This window comes from Penicillium psychrofluorescens (genome assembly GCF_964197705.1).
Source record: "Penicillium psychrofluorescens genome assembly, chromosome: 3".
Taxonomy (NCBI): domain Eukaryota; kingdom Fungi; phylum Ascomycota; class Eurotiomycetes; order Eurotiales; family Aspergillaceae; genus Penicillium; species Penicillium psychrofluorescens.
This window is the reverse complement of record NC_133441.1, coordinates 1,812,949-1,831,799: the sequence shown is the minus strand read 5'-3', so window position 1 is coordinate 1,831,799 and position 18,851 is coordinate 1,812,949. Positions and strand designations below refer to the sequence as shown.

The 18,851-nt window shown below is 51.8% G+C and overlaps 8 protein-coding genes across 8 annotated transcripts; 3 read left to right on the top strand and 5 right to left on the bottom strand.

Annotated features, from left to right (window-relative positions):
* Positions 1–3: 3 nt before the first annotated feature.
* Positions 4–2,271, bottom strand: PFLUO_LOCUS4816 (ATP-dependent RNA helicase dbp7; the record flags this gene model as incomplete). The annotated part of the gene is made up of 1 exon (XM_073782203.1): positions 4–2,271. The coding sequence occupies one exon, from the start codon at positions 2,269–2,271 to the stop codon at positions 4–6; it is 2,268 nt and encodes a 755-aa protein (XP_073638882.1).
* Positions 2,272–2,454: 183 nt separating this feature from the next.
* Positions 2,455–3,605, bottom strand: PFLUO_LOCUS4815 (pantoate-beta-alanine ligase; the record flags this gene model as incomplete). The annotated part of the gene is made up of 2 exons (XM_073782202.1): positions 2,455–3,521; positions 3,578–3,605. The coding sequence occupies 2 exons, from the start codon at positions 3,603–3,605 to the stop codon at positions 2,455–2,457; spliced, it is 1,095 nt and encodes a 364-aa protein (XP_073638881.1).
* A 272-nt stretch (positions 3,606–3,877) lies between these two features.
* Positions 3,878–6,476, top strand: PFLUO_LOCUS4814 (uncharacterized protein; the record flags this gene model as incomplete). The annotated part of the gene is made up of 4 exons (XM_073782201.1): positions 3,878–4,911; positions 4,966–5,641; positions 5,693–6,004; positions 6,060–6,476. The coding sequence occupies 4 exons, from the start codon at positions 3,878–3,880 to the stop codon at positions 6,474–6,476; spliced, it is 2,439 nt and encodes an 812-aa protein (XP_073638880.1).
* A 275-nt stretch (positions 6,477–6,751) lies between these two features.
* Positions 6,752–8,346, bottom strand: PFLUO_LOCUS4813 (uncharacterized protein; the record flags this gene model as incomplete). The annotated part of the gene is made up of 2 exons (XM_073782200.1): positions 6,752–7,432; positions 7,501–8,346. The coding sequence occupies 2 exons, from the start codon at positions 8,344–8,346 to the stop codon at positions 6,752–6,754; spliced, it is 1,527 nt and encodes a 508-aa protein (XP_073638879.1).
* A 1,649-nt stretch (positions 8,347–9,995) lies between these two features.
* PFLUO_LOCUS4812 (uncharacterized protein) lies at positions 9,996–11,093 on the bottom strand (the record flags this gene model as incomplete). The annotated part of the gene is made up of 1 exon (XM_073782198.1): positions 9,996–11,093. One exon carries the CDS (start codon positions 11,091–11,093, stop codon positions 9,996–9,998), a length of 1,098 nt encoding a protein of 365 aa, XP_073638878.1.
* Positions 11,094–12,897: 1,804 nt separating this feature from the next.
* PFLUO_LOCUS4811 (Golgi apyrase) lies at positions 12,898–15,232 on the top strand (the record flags this gene model as incomplete). The annotated part of the gene is made up of 4 exons (XM_073782197.1): positions 12,898–12,907; positions 12,974–13,008; positions 13,080–13,206; positions 13,269–15,232. 4 exons carry the CDS (start codon positions 12,898–12,900, stop codon positions 15,230–15,232), a joined length of 2,136 nt encoding a protein of 711 aa, XP_073638877.1.
* Positions 15,233–16,096: 864 nt separating this feature from the next.
* PFLUO_LOCUS4810 (U2 snRNP complex subunit) lies at positions 16,097–17,097 on the top strand (the record flags this gene model as incomplete). Its single annotated transcript, XM_073782196.1, has 4 exons — positions 16,097–16,175; positions 16,275–16,315; positions 16,392–16,652; positions 16,714–17,097. The coding sequence occupies 4 exons, from the start codon at positions 16,097–16,099 to the stop codon at positions 17,095–17,097; spliced, it is 765 nt and encodes a 254-aa protein (XP_073638876.1).
* A 286-nt stretch (positions 17,098–17,383) lies between these two features.
* PFLUO_LOCUS4809 (uncharacterized protein) lies at positions 17,384–17,887 on the bottom strand (the record flags this gene model as incomplete). Its single annotated transcript, XM_073782195.1, has 1 exon — positions 17,384–17,887. One exon carries the CDS (start codon positions 17,885–17,887, stop codon positions 17,384–17,386), a length of 504 nt encoding a protein of 167 aa, XP_073638875.1.
* Positions 17,888–18,851: the final 964 nt, after the last annotated feature.

Genomic DNA, 18,851 nt, shown 5'->3' with positions numbered 1-18,851 from the left:
AAATCAAGCCAAGTTGAACTCGCTCGCCCCGGCCATCTGCTCCCTCATCTTGGCCCTCATCTTCCTTGCGGCATCGGTCGTCGTGGTCGTAGACGGCCCATCGTCGTCCCCATCGGCCTTCCGCTTGTTTCCTGGGACTCCTTTCCGCTCCGCCCTGAAGTCTTTCTTCGTGTCTTCCTTTCCAGGGCGTAAGCCAGGCACATTGATCTTGCCTGGCCGGTCACGCAAGCCGAAACTCTTGGCTAAGTGTCCCAGGTGAAGTTCCTTGATATTGAACATGTTGCGTTCTGCCGCGACGTGAGTTGCATATGCCCGGATATGAGACTGGAAGGCCCGCCGCCCCATCTCAAGGTACTGTGGGTTCTCCAGCGCCCACCGCTCCACGTCCAGTTGCCAATCCGTGGCTTTCGCCTCCCAATTGTCGGACTTGACGTTGCTGCCGAATCCGCGCTTCAGGATCTCTGTGGCGTCGGTGTGGGTCAGTGCTTTCCCGCCGTCGCGGTAGCTGCGTTTGAGGATTTCCACGTAGTTCTCTTCGCTGCCTGGTTGCAGGAAGATCTGGGCGCGGCCGTCTCGGCCTAAACGTGCTGTACGTCCAATTCGGTGCAGGTGGTCGTCCGAGCTGAAGGCGGGGTCGTATTCGATGACCAGGTCGACGTTGGGCAGGTCCAGGCCTCTGGCGGCGACATCAGTGCAAATGAGCACCGAGGTCTCATTGCTGTTCGCGAATGATTTGAGGGTGGCGGTTCGTACTTGTTGGGGCAGAGAACCATGTAGTCTGTGCAAAATGACGGAATTCGATGGGTTGGAGAAGGCCGTGGCATGACCAATGGTGCCATGGGGTGATAGTTCGATGTTCTTGTCTTTGTTATCCTCTTCCTCGTTGTCGCTATTCTTCTCCTCTTGGGTTGCTGCCTTCCGTGTAAATACCTCGAAATGGAAATCCACCGAGTCGGCACAAGACACAAAGACAATTGCCTTCATGACAGAACCTTTCCGGATGAACGTTCTCTTCAAGTAGGCTGTCAATGAGACCAATCGTAACTTTGCTGGCACAATTGCATAAGACTGCTTCAGCTGTGCCGGGACGCGGAAGGCATCCTCTTCGCTTTTGTTTGCCGTGGTTTCCTCATCCTCATCCTCTGGGTCGGCTTTGATGTGGACCGCATCCTTCAAACTGATCTCGCCGAGCCGCTGAACGTTCATCTTCAACGTCGCCGAACACAGAATCGTCGTCCTGCGCGTCGGCACCCCGGGAACGCGACTGGGCCGTTGCCTGGCATCGAGTTTCCTGACAATGCCCTGTAGCTCCTCCTCAAAACCCAGATCCATCAAACGATCTCCTTCATCCAGGACCAGCCACCGAACATTACTGATATCCAGAACCTGTGTATTATCCAGATGATCCGCCAAACGTCCTGGAGTAGCCACGAGGATATTCAGGCCTTTTCTCAACCGTGCCTTTTCCGACTTCTTTTTCTCGCCTCCGATCACTGTCCCCGCCACCAACCAGTTCGCACACCGGAGCAGATTTTCCAGCACCACAGAGATCTGCTTGCAGAGTTCTCGAGTCGGGGCCAGGATAATTGCAAATAAGCCGCTGTCACGGTGTACACCGTTTTGGGTATTGTGGTCATTTGTCGCTTTCGAAAGAGCCATGATTCGTTGCACCAGAGGCAACAAATAAGCCAGTGTCTTGCCGGAGCCAGTTTCCGCTTGGATGAACGCATCACTTTCCTCCTTCAACAATTGCATAATCGAGCTCTTCTGAATTGCAGTCGGTGCCTTCAGATCCAACTTTGTGAGCAGATGCGCGGCAAGATTCGGTGATAGACCCAGGTTCGTAAAAGTGTCCAGCCCATCAATGAGCGGTGCGTTGGTCGGCTTAGTCTCCTCCGTTTCCTCCTCTGGCTGTGGCTGTTCTGCATTCCGACGCTCTGGGTTGAAGGAGAAGAGGGACGACACGATCTGGCGGGGCTTGTGTTGCCGTTGCTGCTGCGGTCGGGATCGTTCAGCATCGTCCAAGTCGAGGTCAAAAGTGCCGGCTGTCTTTTGACGCTTGGCAGGTCGCGATGAAGGGACCTGGATATGGTTCGGGTTTTTCGAGGCTGCGTTGCGGGCACTTGCATCGCCGCCGCCTTCTCTGGGCAGGTGTTGCGAGCGCTTCTTTGCACTTAGACGGTCTCGCCATGTCCCCCCCTTAAACTTTGCCTCGGGCTTGATGACATTATCACCGATGGCGAAGTTCAGGAGCATTCCATCGTCTGCCATGGCTGCTGTTAGGTGGAGGTTGTTGAAGCTTTGGCGGCCGAGACTTTTTTTTCTTATCTTTTTTTCTGCCAGGCGGTAAGCGTTCGCCGTCCTACGACCGAACCCTACTTGCCTATGGTGCAGCGCGACAGATGAATAATGTAATTTACAGTCTATACATAATTATTTCGAAGTCCATGCCGATCAATCTCGGGATGGCAAGATGAGGTTGTCGATCAGACGCACCGGCACCTTGCCATCCCCCAGTCCGCAATCTTCGCCAGGCTTGGACTCTTCCAAAGGCGCCATTTTGAAAGCACCACTCAGGACCGCTCCTTTGCTGGGATCAACGACTTCCAACTCATCTAGAGTCTCTGGGTCGGCCAAGGAGATATAGTCCGCCTCAAAAAGCGCCCGCTCTGTGGGCGAAAGAGCTTGCTGTTCAGCAACAATTCGGTTGGTAATGGCCCTGGCCGGTCCCAAAATATCTGCGCGTGCAATCTTGCCTGCCTGATAGGCTTGCTCTGCCGCAACCAGTGCCCGGTGAAGGGTGAGCCCGACCGATCGCCTCCGGTCACCCAGGTAGACATTCCGCGAGCTCATCGCTAGCCCGTCTGCGGCGCGTGCAGTTGGAACTATTCGCACCTCGGTGCCAACGAGAAAATCTCGAACCATGCGCTTGATAATGACGGTCTGCTGCACATCCTTCTGTCCGAAATAGACACGATCTGGAGTCACGGCGTTGAAAAGCTTCATGCAGACGGTTGCGACGCCGCGGAAGAAGACGGGACGAGAGGAGCCTTCTAGTTTCTTCGAAAGAGGCGTAATAGTCACAAAGGAGCCTTCGCCGTCGATTTCAGACGAGGGCGGTAGTGTAGGGTACATGATCTTGGAGGTTGGCGCGAAGATGGCTGTAATCCGCCCCGGGGCTTCTTGCTTCAAGTCCGCCAATTCCTTATTAAGTACTTCCAATTTCTGCATGTCACTATCCCACGTGCGAGGATAGCTCGACAGATCCTCGTTGACCCCGAATTGGGTGGGGTTGACATAGATGCTCACAAAGACATCTGTATTTTCGCGCGCTGCTTGCCGGATCAAGGAGATGTGTCCTTCATGCAGGGCGCCCATCGTGGGCACGAAGCCCACTGTGCGGTCCTTCTGCAGGAGTTGGCGGCGCAATTTGCGGATTGGGGAAACATCGCGGAAGACCGGGAAGGACGATGGTTGCCGAAGGGAATGAGAGGCGTCTGCCAACAGGGACGAGGCCGCAGCTGTTGAACGGAACCAGTCAGTCGGACATCCACAAGTGCATTGGTGGAGGCTATACTTGAGAAGGACCGGATCCAGCGAGACATTTGATGGCTCCGGGTGGATGTGGGGAAAGAAGAGAGAAAGAGAGTTTGGACCGCGCAAATGATCGTCGTTGGGAGGGAGGGCCACGTGATCGTTGCTTCCCTCGGCAACTCTGAGCAGAGGAGGTCATTCGGTGTTTTTGTTGGGGAAACAGCTACCGTTATTATTGACGGGTGGATCTTGTCTCTTCTCCCCATCCCATAAGAATGGCCCACTGCTTTGACTCCAGACCCTGAAGCTCTCCCCATCTTTACACCCCCCACCACCACTCACCATGTCGGATCCCAAGTCGGTTTTCGCCGACGACCATTCGGCTCCTGACCTGGAGATTGTCGGCGACAAGGTGACGATTCACCCCTCCGGCTTTACAGGTGGTCCCGGCGTGCAAGATGACCAGATTACCGAACGCAACCTGGTACGCCATATGGCGCGCTTTCGTGCAAACCCCCTTGATTTCCTGCGCGAAGTGAGCCTGTATATGTCCGGCACCGGCTGGCGTGCGTACGACGATGTCATCGGACAGCCCGTGTTCTATTCGGGGTTCTCCGACAGAATGAAGTCTTTGATTCTCGACAGCCCGCTGCTGAAGAACAAGGTCACCGAGTTGGCAAGCTCTCGCCTCGCGGTGGAGGAAAAGGAAGGGTTATTGGCAATCCACGAGGGCAACTCGCTCGAGGAGAAGCACGCTCGCCGCAAGAATGAACTGGAAGACAATCTCAAGCAGGTGGTGGACCGAATGATGGACAACATGATCTGCAAGATGGAAAGCAAGAGGTTCATTCGGGGCGCGTACTACATGTGCACTCAGCTCTTGACCCGCGCCTACCACCAAGGAATCCATGTCTCCAGCGAGGAAGTTCTCCGTCTGAGATCGGTCGCCGAAGCGGCTGCACAGAAGAAACAATCGATTGTCTTCTTGCCCTGTCACAAGTCTCATGTCGACTATGTGTCTCTCCAGCTCGTCTGCTATCGGCTAGGCATTGGTTTGCCCGTGGTCGTGGCTGGGGACAATCTGAATATCCCACTGTTAGGTCCATTCCTGCAGCATGCAGGTGCCATGTGGATCCGCCGAAGCTTTGGGAACGATCCTCTTTACAACACGGTTGTGCAAGCCTATATCGACACGCTTCTGCAGCAAGGGTTCAACTTTGAATGCTTCATCGAAGGTACCCGCTCCAGAACTGGCAAACTTCTTTCTCCGAAATTCGGAATCCTCAGTTTCATTCTGGACAGTTTGTTATCGGGGCGGGTTGAGGATACGATTATCTGTCCTGTGAGCACACAATATGACAAAGTCATTGAGACTGAGTAAGCCACCCTAGTGGAGGAGCTTGCTAGACTGGATGCTAACGAACATTTCAGATCGTACATCAGTGAACTCCTTGGACAGCCGAAGCAAAAGGAAAATTTGTCCGATCTCCTCTCGTCATCCTCGGTCCTGTCATTGAAGTTGGGCCGCGTTGATGTCCGTTTCCACGAACCATGGAGTCTGAGGGAGTTCCTCACACAACAACTTTCCCGGCTGGATATCCCGAGCACGAAAGTCGCCCAGAAACTTTCTTATAATGATCGAGGTCGAATCCTGAGAACCCTAGGATATCGAGTGCTGTCCGAGATCAACGATGTGTCCGTGATGATGCCAACGGCCCTTGTGGGGACGGTTCTTCTGACGTTGCGGGGGCGTGGAGTTGGTAAGGGCGAGCTGGTTCGGCGGTTGGACTGGCTCTGCGATCGTGTGCGCGCCAAAGGTGGCAGAGTTGCCCACTTCTACCGCTCGCCAACAGAGATGGTGGTTGACCGCGCATTGGACGTGATGGGGCCGAAGCTTGTGGGCGAGGTTGCTGGCCTGGTTGAGCCCACATACTATGCGGTCGACCGTTTCCAGCTTTCCTTTTATCGCAATATGCTGATCCACCTCTTTATCACCGAGGCGTTGGTCTCTGTTGCTATGTACACAAAGATCAAGCAAGGTGGCGGGCCAACTAACCAACGGATCACGTACGAAGCCCTGAGAAACCAGGTTTCTTTCCTTTCCCAGGTATGTACCTGCGCTCAGGGAAACTTTCACTGTAAACTAATAACCTTGCAGCTTTTCCGTGGCGAGTTCATCTTCCCGCCGGAGGGTTTGGCCACCAATTTCGAGAATACCCTCCACGATCTTGAGAAGGATGATGTTATCAAGATTACCCGGGATAACTCTGGAACGCCAACCTATGTCGAGTTAAGCGATAAGGAGCGATCCTGTGGACGCGAGAACTATGATTTCTACTGTTTCTTGATCTGGCCATTTATAGAGGCTTCCTGGCTCGGCGCAGTCTCTCTCCTCGGACTCACGCCGCCGCTTGACGGACCGAATGACGTGTGGATCGACATGAGGAAGGCCCAAGACAGCGCGCAGCATGTAAGTGCTCTTCTTCTTAAAGCCCGCTGTGACTTTGTTGACCTTTTCTCTGCAGCTGGGTAAAACCCTCTACCACCAAGGAGACCTGTCATACTTCGAAGCTGTCAATAAGGAGACGCTCAAGAACTCCTACCAGCGCTTTGAAGAGGAAGGCATTATCCTTGTCTCCAGAAACAAAGAATCACGTGCGGGGCCTTCTTTGAGTCTTGCTCCTGAATGGACACCGGAGCGAGATCCTAGCACTGGCAAAGTGCTCGATCGCGGGCGTCTGTGGGACTTTACGGAACTGATCGCCCAGTCCCGTCGTGAGGGCAAAAACCGTCGAGACGGAGCAACGGTCTCCTCCCGTGTCCTGACCATGTCCGACCTCGTCGGGCGACAGCTCTTCACCGGTACCGCTGCTCCTGCCCCTGGTGATGTATCCTCACGACAGATGCGCCGCCAGGCGATTGCGACCAGTTCCAAGCTCTAACTGTGTTCGTTGGGTCATATGAAAAAACCTACACACGATTTCCTCTGGGCGGTGGCCGTTTTTGAGTCTTTTTGTTTACGCGTTGCAGGGGGCAGTGATCGCCTGAAGGTCATTTCGCCTCACCCCTAATACCCTTCTAGTGTTTTTAAATGGCGCCAACTGTACATACATCTCCACTGCTACTTCAACAGGCTAAAGAGCATTACAAACGAATAACTACATACACACTTCGTGGATTATATACCTACCTCTGAACTATTATGAACAATGCATGCTCAACATCCCTGACCCACAATGACAGACTCGGACCGTGTTCCATCACCTACACCACCCACAGCCTCAACAACTACAGACTGACCACTAGACAACCCATCAACCCAGATAGAGGTCTCGAATCCATTCCTGAGCGCAGAATGCACGACCTTGGACCCAGAATTAATTTTCCACGACTGCACATCCGTCGCTCCATTCCAGCTCACATACACCGCAGTCTTTCCGCTCTGCTCCAACGGACACGCCACAGCATGCGGCTTGGTCGTCGGACGTCCAATCCAGGGGTAGCGGTAGGTGCGGTAAGTTTGCATGGTGTTATCATAGCCAAAGCGCGCGCGCATGACAATCGCGCCCTCAGCATCATACTCTTCGACCTTGGGCGTGGCGCCGTGGTTCTGCAGAATGTGACCGTTGCCTAGACGCTGGTAGCTTCCCTGCGACTCAGCGTACACGGGCTGTGCTGCGTCCCACATCCGGCTCTTCAGCGATGCCACCTTTGAACCCGTCAGTTCAACATCCAGCACCATACCCGTCGTCAAGGACGTATGACCTGTGAACTCGGTGTTGTCATTGTTGTGCATGCTGATGGTGACTCGCTCGGGGCTCTGCGACTCGAAGCGCGGGTCGTGCTGGTAGCAGAAGCTTGTGCCCAGGCCCAGCGTGAAGTCGCCGCCGGTTTCTCCCTGATGGTGTTTGCCCGTGTTAGAAAAGGAAACTGCGCATCAAATGAAGGTCAGGATAATTGACTTACATGGAGATGCCAGATGAAAGTGCCGTTGGGAGCAATGAGCATGATGCTGCACATGTACCGCGAGGAGACCAGGTAATCGTCACCGTACTTGTGGATGGAGTTCAGATGCGGATATCCGAACGGATCAGTCATATTATGTCCCTGTCCTGCCAGCGGAGCGCGCACATCGCTGAGAGGCAGCTCATCAACGTGCTCGTGGGCACTCCACCGGAAGCGAATCTCATTAGTCTTGATATCAATCTCGTACACCAGACCATCTTGTATCCAGCCATCCTTGGGACCACCAATGGCGCCCAAATCCGCGCGGGTGACGTTGACGGCTGTTACGAGAATGGTGCCGTCGTCGGTGAACTGACTCTCGTGGAGATCGATGCATGACTCGAACTGCATCGGCTCGAAGACGGTCACGAAGTTCTGGGACTTGCAGTCAAGGGTGACCCGGTGGATCTCGCGGTAGGAGGTGTCCAGGATGCTGATGGCGCCGAATCCGAAGCCATCGCCAGCGAACCCGGACCAGTATGCCATCACGGGCTCACCGTCCAGCATCTGCGGCTGCAGAGCGGAGTAGTTTCCCTCCGCGCCTCGCCACACGAGCTCGCCATCGTCCGAGTACATGGCCGGATATCCATTGTTACGGGAGATGTCCTCGGGTGTCAGAAACAAGTACCCGGGCTCGGTCTGGCCCATCTTGGTAACATTCATGAACGGCGCCTGGATCGACGAGCTTTTGAACGTCTGCAGTGGCCACAGCGAACTAGCCTCAGCCGGTGCTGCACCAAACTGCGCTGTGCCAACGCTGAAGCAGCTCGCGAATAGCGCAATGGCTAACATAGATCGGTCCATCATGGTGAGAAATTACAGAGAAAGTCGGCGTGGTCTTTTATTTACCTGGGGTTCTGCCTTCCCCAAGCCTGGATTAGGCTCAATCTATGTATTTATTTTCCTCTTGTCGCCGTACCCCATTTTCGTGGGCGGAAGTGGACCTCGATCATCTTCCACGTTCTGGATCCCCGGATTGAGAATGTAGGAAGTGTATCAATCCCTCGGCAATCATGATGCTCTTCGTGTTCCGAGATGAGGAGCTTCTACGACTAGCTCTTAACGGCGGAACGGGTCCGATTATAGTCTCCACAGCCGGGTGTGGAGTTTCGCGTCATCACTGGGCAGTATAATGTAGGGTTTGAATCTGTCAGCGGTTGGTGTTCACTAGACGAATACTCTTGTTTTCTCAAGGCATGTTTTTATCTAATTTTTTGTTCCTGATTCTCTAGGTAGCAGGTTGCTCGTATACATGCATGGTCTTCTTAGTTGAAACGGTGTGGCTCTGCATACCATCTCTTGCGAGCGGACCGGGTCAATATTTTGCAGAGTAATTAGCTCTTGCAGCTCAATGCCAGAGTGGAGTGGGTGATCTTCATTCAATGACCTACGAAAAGTGCTGAATCGGGTCCATCGGCAATTCAACCGCCCGTTAAGCGACGAGCAATAAGTGAACATGATGTCATGCGCGAAACACCTAGTCGAAGGAGTATACAGGCCAATTGAGTTGAGAACAAGGACGGAACTTGAACCAATACTGCGGAATTAAAGGCATTGCCTCGTTACTTTTCACATGAAAGCTTATTTTTCAAAAAGTATACCTTGCGGACAGAAATGATTGTCAATGGGGAGGGAATACCTTCCCCTCAGAGTTTAGTGTGGAGAAGAGTCCCCCACCCGACTCTCCACTCCCGATAAGTCTCGGGACTCCTTATAGGGTTTTCGATACGTAGCTATCTCTGAATAAGAACTAGTTTATCATCTAGACAATTCGGCTGTGGTATCGGCAGTTCGCAGTTCGGAGTGCCCAGGCAATGGCAATAATGATCACAGTCCAGCTTCGATAAAACGCTTGGGTGCTAACGTGTCGAAGGATATAGGGACTAGCCTGCCATTCCACAAGGGGCAAATGTCAAGAGATACCCTGTATGTATGGCGATAGACTTTGAGCTCTCAAAGTATACGACCTAAACAATTATGATGTAGGGTTTCTCTTTCTCTCCGTTTGGTTATTCCGCGCCGTTGCAATTCTGGGAATGCGGAAAATGACCGCTTGGGGTAAATCAACGATCGAGATGTAGCTTCAGCAGACGAGATAAACTTTGGGCACTGCTCGGTTCGAAGGAGGAGGACAGTTGTTACCTAACAAATACTTCGAATCAGGGTCCGAAGCTTATTGTTTCAACTAAGGGGTTTCATTGCTTCATCGCAGACAAGAGTCATGGATGTTCTAGAATGCGGCATCAATTAGGAATTCGTGGTCCATTCTCTCAGCACAACTACAATTGAAGAAAAGAATGTAAATCAACTATCATCGATTTATCAATCTAACCAGAGTGAGCGAATCAGGATAGAGTCGGGTTAAGTTACTGTCAAAAAGAGCAAGGTGGACTAGAAACGCACGTCCACATCTCCATGCTTTATTCTTGATCGCTGTTCTCTTCATAGGCATCATCCTAATCACTTCCATCCCAATCCTCATCACTGTCCTCTTCACTCTGCTCATCACTCTCCTCGTCAATCTCCTCTTCAGTAGTATCTTGATCACTGTCCACGATTCGAGCCTCCCACAGTGCAATTGCTTCCTCGGCAGGGGTATCAAGAGATATATTGAATCTTTCCAATTCATGAGCTGGGAGATTCTCCTCACTCAAGATGTGCAGAGGAAGAGTCTGCCAAGTAACCTGCAGTTTCGGATTGGGCGGTGGAATAGTGTCTAGGGCTTCTCGACTCGGTCGCCAGCTCACTGTCGCAACATAGTAATCGAGTTGACCAGGCCGGATCTCGTCCCGAATCCAACGTTGTCTTCCCAACACGGAAGATCCTGTCCATCGAGAGACAGAGATGGTGGATTTATCCGCCACCATCCGACAGTTATCTGCTCGCTTTAAACACCATTTCTCTGCTGCTTGATTCGCAATGTAGTCCACCTCTGCTTTACGGTGCTCAATGCTTTCGATCTCCATATTGAAGTTTGTCACGCTATCCGGTAAGATCAAGTTTTGGTTCCATGCTCCAGCTATACGCAACGGCTCATTGTTTTCCCAGAACCAGGTATCAGTGTATCGGATGGTGAGAGTGACGGTCTTAGGGTTGAAGTTATCCATATCGAAGATTCCCTGGAAGCGAGATTGTTCAAGACACCATAGTTGAGCGAAGATGCGAATACGGCCGCCCTGCACTTCACCATGCCGTTGATGAATCAGATCAAGCCACTGTTGCATTTCCGAGACTGTCATAATTCGGCTCTGGGAACGGTCGCGACTCGCCATGAAGAACGCATGTTCCGAGCAGAGGAAGGGCATGAACCATGCCTCCATGTAAATTCGTTTGCAACTCCGAAGCAGTTCAGTCCATGTTCGATGCCGAGTCTCGTACCCCGGCCGTGTGCAATAGCCCTCATCGTCGATGGGTTGAGTGCTATCGGGGGCAGCTGTCAGAGCGTAGGCGAAAATATCATAGCGGATCTCTGCAGGGAGGGTTGAAAATAGAGGACACTGTTTTTGCTCGTCATACGTGACGAAGGTCGCCGGGGAGGGATTTGGCTCAGCCATTTTAGCGTCGTAGCAGAGACCTCGTTTTATTCTCTCTCTGACAGATCCATGGTCTGTATTTATATACACGTTGCTTGAGTCATGTCTGCCTCGGTTGAGGAAATGCTGCCTGGTCGGGAGCCTGTTTGGGCCAAGAGGGGCGGGAATCTGGACCACTGGTTAATTCAATGAGGCTGAAAGTCCCCTATTGCCTGAGGTGTCAGCGCTCTCCGCTCACCATAATAATAATCAGTCATCATGAATGGATAGGCGAATAGATGAATACTACAGAAGGGACGCGAGAAAATGGAATACCGGTAGAACCGAGACCATGCTATCATTTTCTATTTTGATTTCTAGCTTTTCACCGGGTCTCCAGACGGTTGTCAAATCCGGGGTTGGCAGACGGACGGATATAGTTGGACAAGTCATCTCGTTATCATGAGCCTATATCTCGCTTATCAGAGCTTCCAAAAACAGGGGTCAACGAAAGACGTTGCCGCTCTTGACGGAGCAACAACGGCCTCTAGTGGCATCGACGGCATAGAATCTATGTACGCCAAAAGTTGGTGGAGATGTGCTCCGTCTCGGCGTACGCTTCGCATTCTGCGAGTGCACGAGGCGGCGGCAATAATTGGCCTCGATCGGGCGCAGGTCGTGGATGAACAGATCGAACATCATAGCCTCCTTAACGATCTCTGCGGCAAGGACAATCATTAATGATATTGAACGAACTATCTGCCAAGAATTACGACGTTGGACCCCTCGGCCGACATTTCCAACAATCATGCGGAGGGGGGCCAAAGGGGCTGATTTTGTCTATCGGATAAAGACTCTTTTTTGAGTTGGGGCTGTCTCAGGTTCGGTTGACTAGAGTTGTTCTACAAGTGTGGCCGTTCGTAATTCTTGTTGCCACCCGTTCGTAGATGGCTTGCCGTGTCTCTGATTGACATTGGTTGTATCGCCAGGTTGCCTCGAGAATATACTTGCGGCGCCAAGACCGGAGCTGACGTACTCCCGGGCGATGGACTAGCCCGGTTGGTTCTCATGCAGGGATGACGCTTTTCCCCCGGGAATCTGCGCGCCAACCGTGTCGGAGAATGTATGGAGATGACGAATGCGCGGGGGACAACCCCATTGTGAGAGCCCCGGAGGGCATTCCACAAGGATTATGTATAATGGAATACAAAATAGAAAGAAAAATAAAGCAACAACAGACGAGCCTCGACGATCATAGTGTGTGGGTGGTGGGGGAAAGACGCCACCAATAATAATCCTGGCCCGCAATTCCAGACCAAGGCACTATACATACATACGTCAAGATCGCAACGGCCATGTGGTGGAGGTTTCGCAATCAGCCTGGCGTATGCGGCAGATATCAACGGTGTTTGTACTGACATGGTGGATGCCTGCCTTCCACGAATAGCGAATGAAGGAAGGAAGGAAGACAGATAGAAATGCTCTCTAGGCGAAACAACAAGAGGCCGTAAAAATACCCCCCTTTGGTCACGTATGGTTACACAGGACGCGCCTTTCCCGATGCAGCCCCTGACACAATAATAACGGGCAGTCGCCTCCCCGTCCCATACGGTAACCCCAAGATGAGCACTCCTTATCTGCCGCATTCTTCTCTTCTTCCTTCCCTTCCTTTCCAACTGTCGTTCGTTTATCCTCCTCACTCCTCGCCCTTTCTGACTTTGTCTTCCCTTTCGACTCTCCCCGACAAACCACCAGGGACCGATTCGCGTTCCCTCTCTGCCGTTCGCTGCCCGCAATCAAGTTCCGCCTGGTCATGCTCATCAGGTAGTGCGCGAATCTAGTCCAAATGGGCAAATGTACGTATGGGGGAGTCTCTTGGCCGCCAAATCCGACAGAATTGCTGACTTTTTCTCGCGTGATAGGGCGCTATGGCGTGGTCCTAGACGCAGGCTCGTCTGTATGTCGCCTCCCACATCAGTTTCTCGCCTCTTTGTCGCGTTGGCCACCATCTAACCTTGAGTCGTGCAGGGGACTCGTGTACACGTATATCGCTGGTTGCGGAACTCGGTTGCGCGTCTGGGCGCGGATCCCGACGAGTTGAAGTCGCTTCCCGAGATCAAGACGAAGGAGCATTGGACAAAGAAGACTCATCCTGGTGAGTACCGGCCGACGCGCATCGCCAATGCCGCTGTTGGATAAGCTCTGACCTCAATCCAGGTGTTTCCTCGTTTGCCGATAGACCGGAATTGGTTGGGACGGAACATTTGGCCGATCTGCTGGAACATGCCAAGAGTATCATCCCCGAGAAGGACGCGAAAGAGACCCCGATTTTTCTTCTTGCCACTGCGGGCATGCGGATGCTAGGAGATTTGGAGAGACGGATTCTTTTGGACCAGATTTGCTCGTATGCTCGTGCGAACACGGACTTCTTGCTCCCGGACTGTGACATCCATATCCAGGTGATTCCAGGTGTGACAGAGGGACTATACGGGTGGATTGCAACGAATTATTTGTTGGGAAGCTTTGATTCAACTCAAAAACATGATCATGGAAATGGCCACCATACCTACGGTTTTCTAGATATGGGTGGCGCGTCCGCTCAGATCGCCTTTGCCCCGAACGCCACAGAGGCGGAGAAGCACGCGGAGGATCTCAAGTTATTGCGTCTACGGAATATCGATGGGTCCCTTCAGGAACATCGCGTTTTTATCACCTCGTGGCTGGAATTTGGCGTCCACGAAGCCCGACGGCGATACATTGAAGCTTTGCAGGCTAGCAGCGGTGGCCTGGGTATCACCGAACTTCCTGATCCTTGTCTGCCCCGAGGGTTGAGGACTACTCCCGATGGACAGGATGTATTGGTATCTGCGGGCGACACATTGGTGGGCACAGGTCGATTCGACGAGTGCCTGCGCCAGACATTCCCCTTGCTAGACAAGGATGCTCCGTGTCCAGACCAACCTTGTCTTCTTCACGGTGTTCACACACCGGCCATCGATTTTGACGTCAATCACTTCGTTGGAATTAGCGAGTTCTGGCACACCACCCATGAGATCTTCGAGATGGGTTACAAAGACAAAGCATATGACTTCAACACCTACCAAGAGCGTGTTCAAATGTTTTGTTCGCAAGACTGGTCTTCCATTGAAAACGGACTCCTGGAACAGAAATGGGGCAAGTCAGTTGACCGTCAAAAAGCTTATGAGGTCTGCTTCAAGGCTTCATGGATCATCAACATGCTGCATGATGGCATTGGAGTGCCTCGAGTTGGACTGGAGGATACTTCTGGCACCCTTCACAATGGTACCAAGGAAGTGCTTGCGCACGGAAAGGAGAAGGGCTACCTGGATGCTTTCCAGGCGGTCAACAAGATCGACTCGACAGAAGTGAGCTGGACCTTGGGCAAAATCGTCTTGTATGCATCATCTCAGGTGACTGCAGAAGTCGAGGATGCGCTCCCTGTCGGCTTCGGCAGCAATGTCCCCGGCGTTCCTGCGGACTTTCAGTACCCCAGTGTTCAACTTCTTCCGGATTCCGAGGGCTTCCATAGCGAACATTGGCCCGATGTTTTGTTCGATGGCGATTCACCGCGCAGGGTCCCGGGATTCTTGCTGTTCTTGTTCATCATTCTGTTAGTCGGCTTCTTCCTGTGCGGAAGAGGCCGTCGTCTGCGGATCTATCACCGCATCAACACTTTCTTCCGTTGTGGACGACCCTCTCATCCTAATTACCCCAAGAAGCGAAAGCCACATGGGCTAAGGCTGCCTTTCCTCAGCCGTGGCCCCTCGTACGAGCGTGTTCTCGAAGAGGGTGCTCAGCAGTTCGACCTGAGCGTGACCGACTCCGATGGAAGCGATTTGGATGGCCGCCCCTCTGACGCTGAGTCGACCACCTTCCGCGCACCCAGACACACAACAAGCTGGGGCAGTAATACCACTACACCAGGCTTGAAATACACTTTGGATAACAGCTCATCGGGCACGATTGGGCTAGGGATTAGCGGCGGGGCTCCCGGTATCGCCATAGACCGGGCAGGATTGGTGGTCCGGACTGAGAGTCGCGACAACTTGGCTCCCATCGCACTTGGGCCCACTACGAACGGGCGCCGGTCGAGAGCAGGCAGTCCGACAAGATCTCACCACCACAAATCACCTTCCATGTCGCCCCTGGCCGATGACTGATGCACTGATGCACCACCGAATTAATGTTTATTTGCGACAGCGTGCGCATTGTATTTGCATATTCTAGGAGTTATGGGTTTGTTCTGTTTTCTGTTTTGAGCCGATCCGAATTCGGCTGGTTGGTCTTTTCTTTTAATGCTGGGATTGAAATGACCCGGGGCGTTCTGTGCCGTGGGCGGCTTTTGCTTCCCTTGATTTTACTTCTTGGTACAATATTTCAACGTCTTGTGCTCTGGAGTACTTTTTGTTTTCGTTAGCTTCCTGGTTTCTTCCCGATGCTCTCTGATCCCGGTGATTTACGTGTTGTAATGGCAATGTACCGTTAGACCTGAATGTGTCCAATGAATAGAATATGATTGTTCTGAGTGTCTCTACTTGTATACTTGGTGGACAGATCGTAAATAAAGATTCCTCGAGATCGAGTTGAGTATCGGCAGTTGCAGGTTGCTAAACGTATCGTCCTAGGTACTTTCTTTACATGTAGGCTGGCCGAATTTGTTCCATAACAGACATGAGCAGACTTTATAGTTGAAGGAATATATCACCATTGGCGAAACGGTACCCAAGTGTGAAAACACTACAATTTTCCCATCAAAAGCCACGCTCTACCTATCCTTTCGGTCTCCGACTTATACTTCAGGTGGTCACGTGCCATGTCCCACCACACCGCCCGGCAGAAACGGCGGAGTTTTGAGCCCTGCGATGCTGTAACGCCAGACACATCCAGTTTCTCTCCCCGCCAGCTTCTCAGTTTGCCATGATCTAGAGCCCCGTTCTCGCACTTGCATATCTATGCTTTCGTTATAAGATCGGCCGCCGGCTCCAATTTCCCCCTAAGCACTCGACTGCAACCCCACCGCCGCGATGCGCCTGACCGTCGAACTCATCCAAAATTCTCTCTCATATATCAACCCGCTGAAAGACCGCGAGCTGGATCTTCGAGGTGCGTATCAGCAATGCAACCACAAGGCCTGAAAACAACAGGTGCTACACTTTGAGAAAGAGCTTGATTGACAGCGGTTTTTTGCGTTTCGCGATGTAGGACACAAGATCCCCGCCATTGAGAATTTGGGTATTGCCAAGGTGAGTTCGTTCTCGCAGATATACAGTATATGCGCTCAAATCTAGGGATATATGGCTGACCATTCACTCCGCGCAGGAACAAGATGCGATTGATTTAACAGACAACGACCTCTCCTCTCTCGGGAATTTCCCGTTCTTCCCTCGCCTTCACACCCTCCTTCTTGCTCGAAACCGGATCAACCATATCCAGCCCTCTCTAGCATCCTCGGTGCCCAACCTGACGACTTTGATCCTGACCTCGAACAACATGTCCGAGTTGGCGGATCTTGATCCCCTACAAAATCTGCAACGGCTGACGCATTTGGTTCTGATGGAAAACCCCGTCACACGGAAGGAGGTTAGTTTTGGCGCTTTTATTACTATTCATCCTAAAGTCGGAGCTAACTCGACATGCCCAGAACTACCGCTACTGGGTGATATGGCGGGCGTCCAACGTCCGTTTCCTGGACTATCAGAAAGTCAAAGACGCAGAACGGGCCAAGGCTAAGGAGCTTTTTGGCACCGCTGAGGAACCATCGGCTCTGGCAGCTAAGATCATGGGTGTCAAGTCTCGCACTTTTGATGTCACAAATGTTGCGCCTGCCGACCGCGCCGCGGGTGATAAGGCCATCCGCGTGAAATTGACGGACAAGGAGCGAAAGCATGTCGAGAAAATGATCCGTGAGGCCAAGAGCTTGCAAGAGATCACACGGCTGGAAAAGGAGCTTAACGAGGGGCGGATACCTGGCGGCGCACTCGGCACAAATGAAGATATAGATGGGGATGAGCGGATGCAGATGTGAGTTGTTGTTGTATCATCATGCTGTGGTCCTCTGGACATATCCTATTGTCTAATTTTCCGTTTCCGGTATGGGCTTGGTTTTCGTCATGGGGTTAAACGTGCGTATCATTTGAGGGCTTTCTTTTCACCTTTTCATCTCTTACTCTGTGGGGTTTCTTCTTTCGATTGGGTTAAGCTTAAATGTCGGCATTGTGAACTAGAACACCATACTACTATTAAAAGCTGTCTCTTTCATTCATTTCTCATCTTTCTAAAGTGGGTGCCGTCGTTGTACATTCTGTGATCATTCATTCCAGTGGACTCGTGAATTCCAACAAATCAAGACCGTCAAGTCCTGTCAACCCCATCAAAAATGCTTGATCATCGCCATGTGCTGAAATAAAGCCATTGTCTGCAGAACGGGCTTCATGAGAAAACGTCGTTTGCTGTGTGAAATCGTCCGAAAATGAGACGGTCGACGGCATATCTACGCCATGAATTCCCCAGCTGGAGGAAGTGACTGAAGGCTGTTGTTGCAATGTCCATGTTCCTATTTGGGCCGTTATTTCCATGTTTGTTGTATGGCCTTCCCCCGATGCAGGTGTTGACTCCCCCTGCGGGGCGTTCTCTTGCTGCGTGAGCCAGTCGGCCCATTGGCTATATTCGGATGCCGTCTCTGGTCCTCCAGTCACTTGGGTGCTTCCCTGAAACGAAGACGTGTGATGTAGCTTGCTAGCAGCCTCGTTCGCAATGGACTGCACAGCTTCAACAAATTTGACCCCCATCTTGACGGTCATGTTCCCCGTTGCCATTTTTCGAAGGCAGTCCAGACCGAACGCTACCCTCGCGTGGTATGTCGAATCACGGTCCAATATTCCGGACACCAAGGTCACGATTGTCGCAATACTGCATCCTTGAAAATCTGTAAAGGAGAAACGAGTAATATTGCGAGTGCGTGTCAAGTTTTCAAACAACAGGAGAAGCTTTCTTGCTGCTTTTGTGCAGGACAGGGATAACTTATCGACTGTTTCGTTGATGTGTGGGGGCTGTGGTTTGGGATAGAAATATTGGTTGAGGTTGGTTCGAACGACAGTGACAAGAAACACCTTGCCCATCGAGATCCACGCATAGTAGTAGTTCAGGTAAAGATGGAACACTGCACGATATTTTGAGTCCTTGGGGTCTATTTTCTCAAGTTTGAATTCTTGTGGTAATGATTTTTTCCACTGTTGAAGCTCCGATTCACAACTTTCATAGCGTGCAAGTCTTTCCGTGCCCTTCAAGGAATCACTGCTTGACCTCGTTAGCCTGTACAGTCTCACATGGGAAAGGTCGAAGTACATTGGCTCTGCGATTTGATCAATAATCTTTATCAGATGAATGTATGCCAGTTGAAGCTGGAGATTATCGAACTTCTGTAGGTGATCTAGAGACGTATTTGGCGATGGAAGGCTCGCCGTAATCATATCAGCGTTTATAGAACGGGGGCGGTTCAATTTAATAGTGGTGCATCTATTTGGAGGTCAGAATTAAATTTTGAACTTGAAAATCTTAAAAACAAACCTTTCGAGCGAGTAAATTGACCACCATAGGCGACGACGAATTTCTTTTTCACGTTCATCAGTGGCTGGGTCATCTATGTCTTGATGAAGGTCGAAGGCTAGCGCTTTGCGCAAAGCCAACCCCATGTAAACATAGGACGATCCAATAGCACTTGCCGGCAACAGATACACGCTCAGAACCATGGGGGCCTGGATAGACCACAAGCATGGTTTG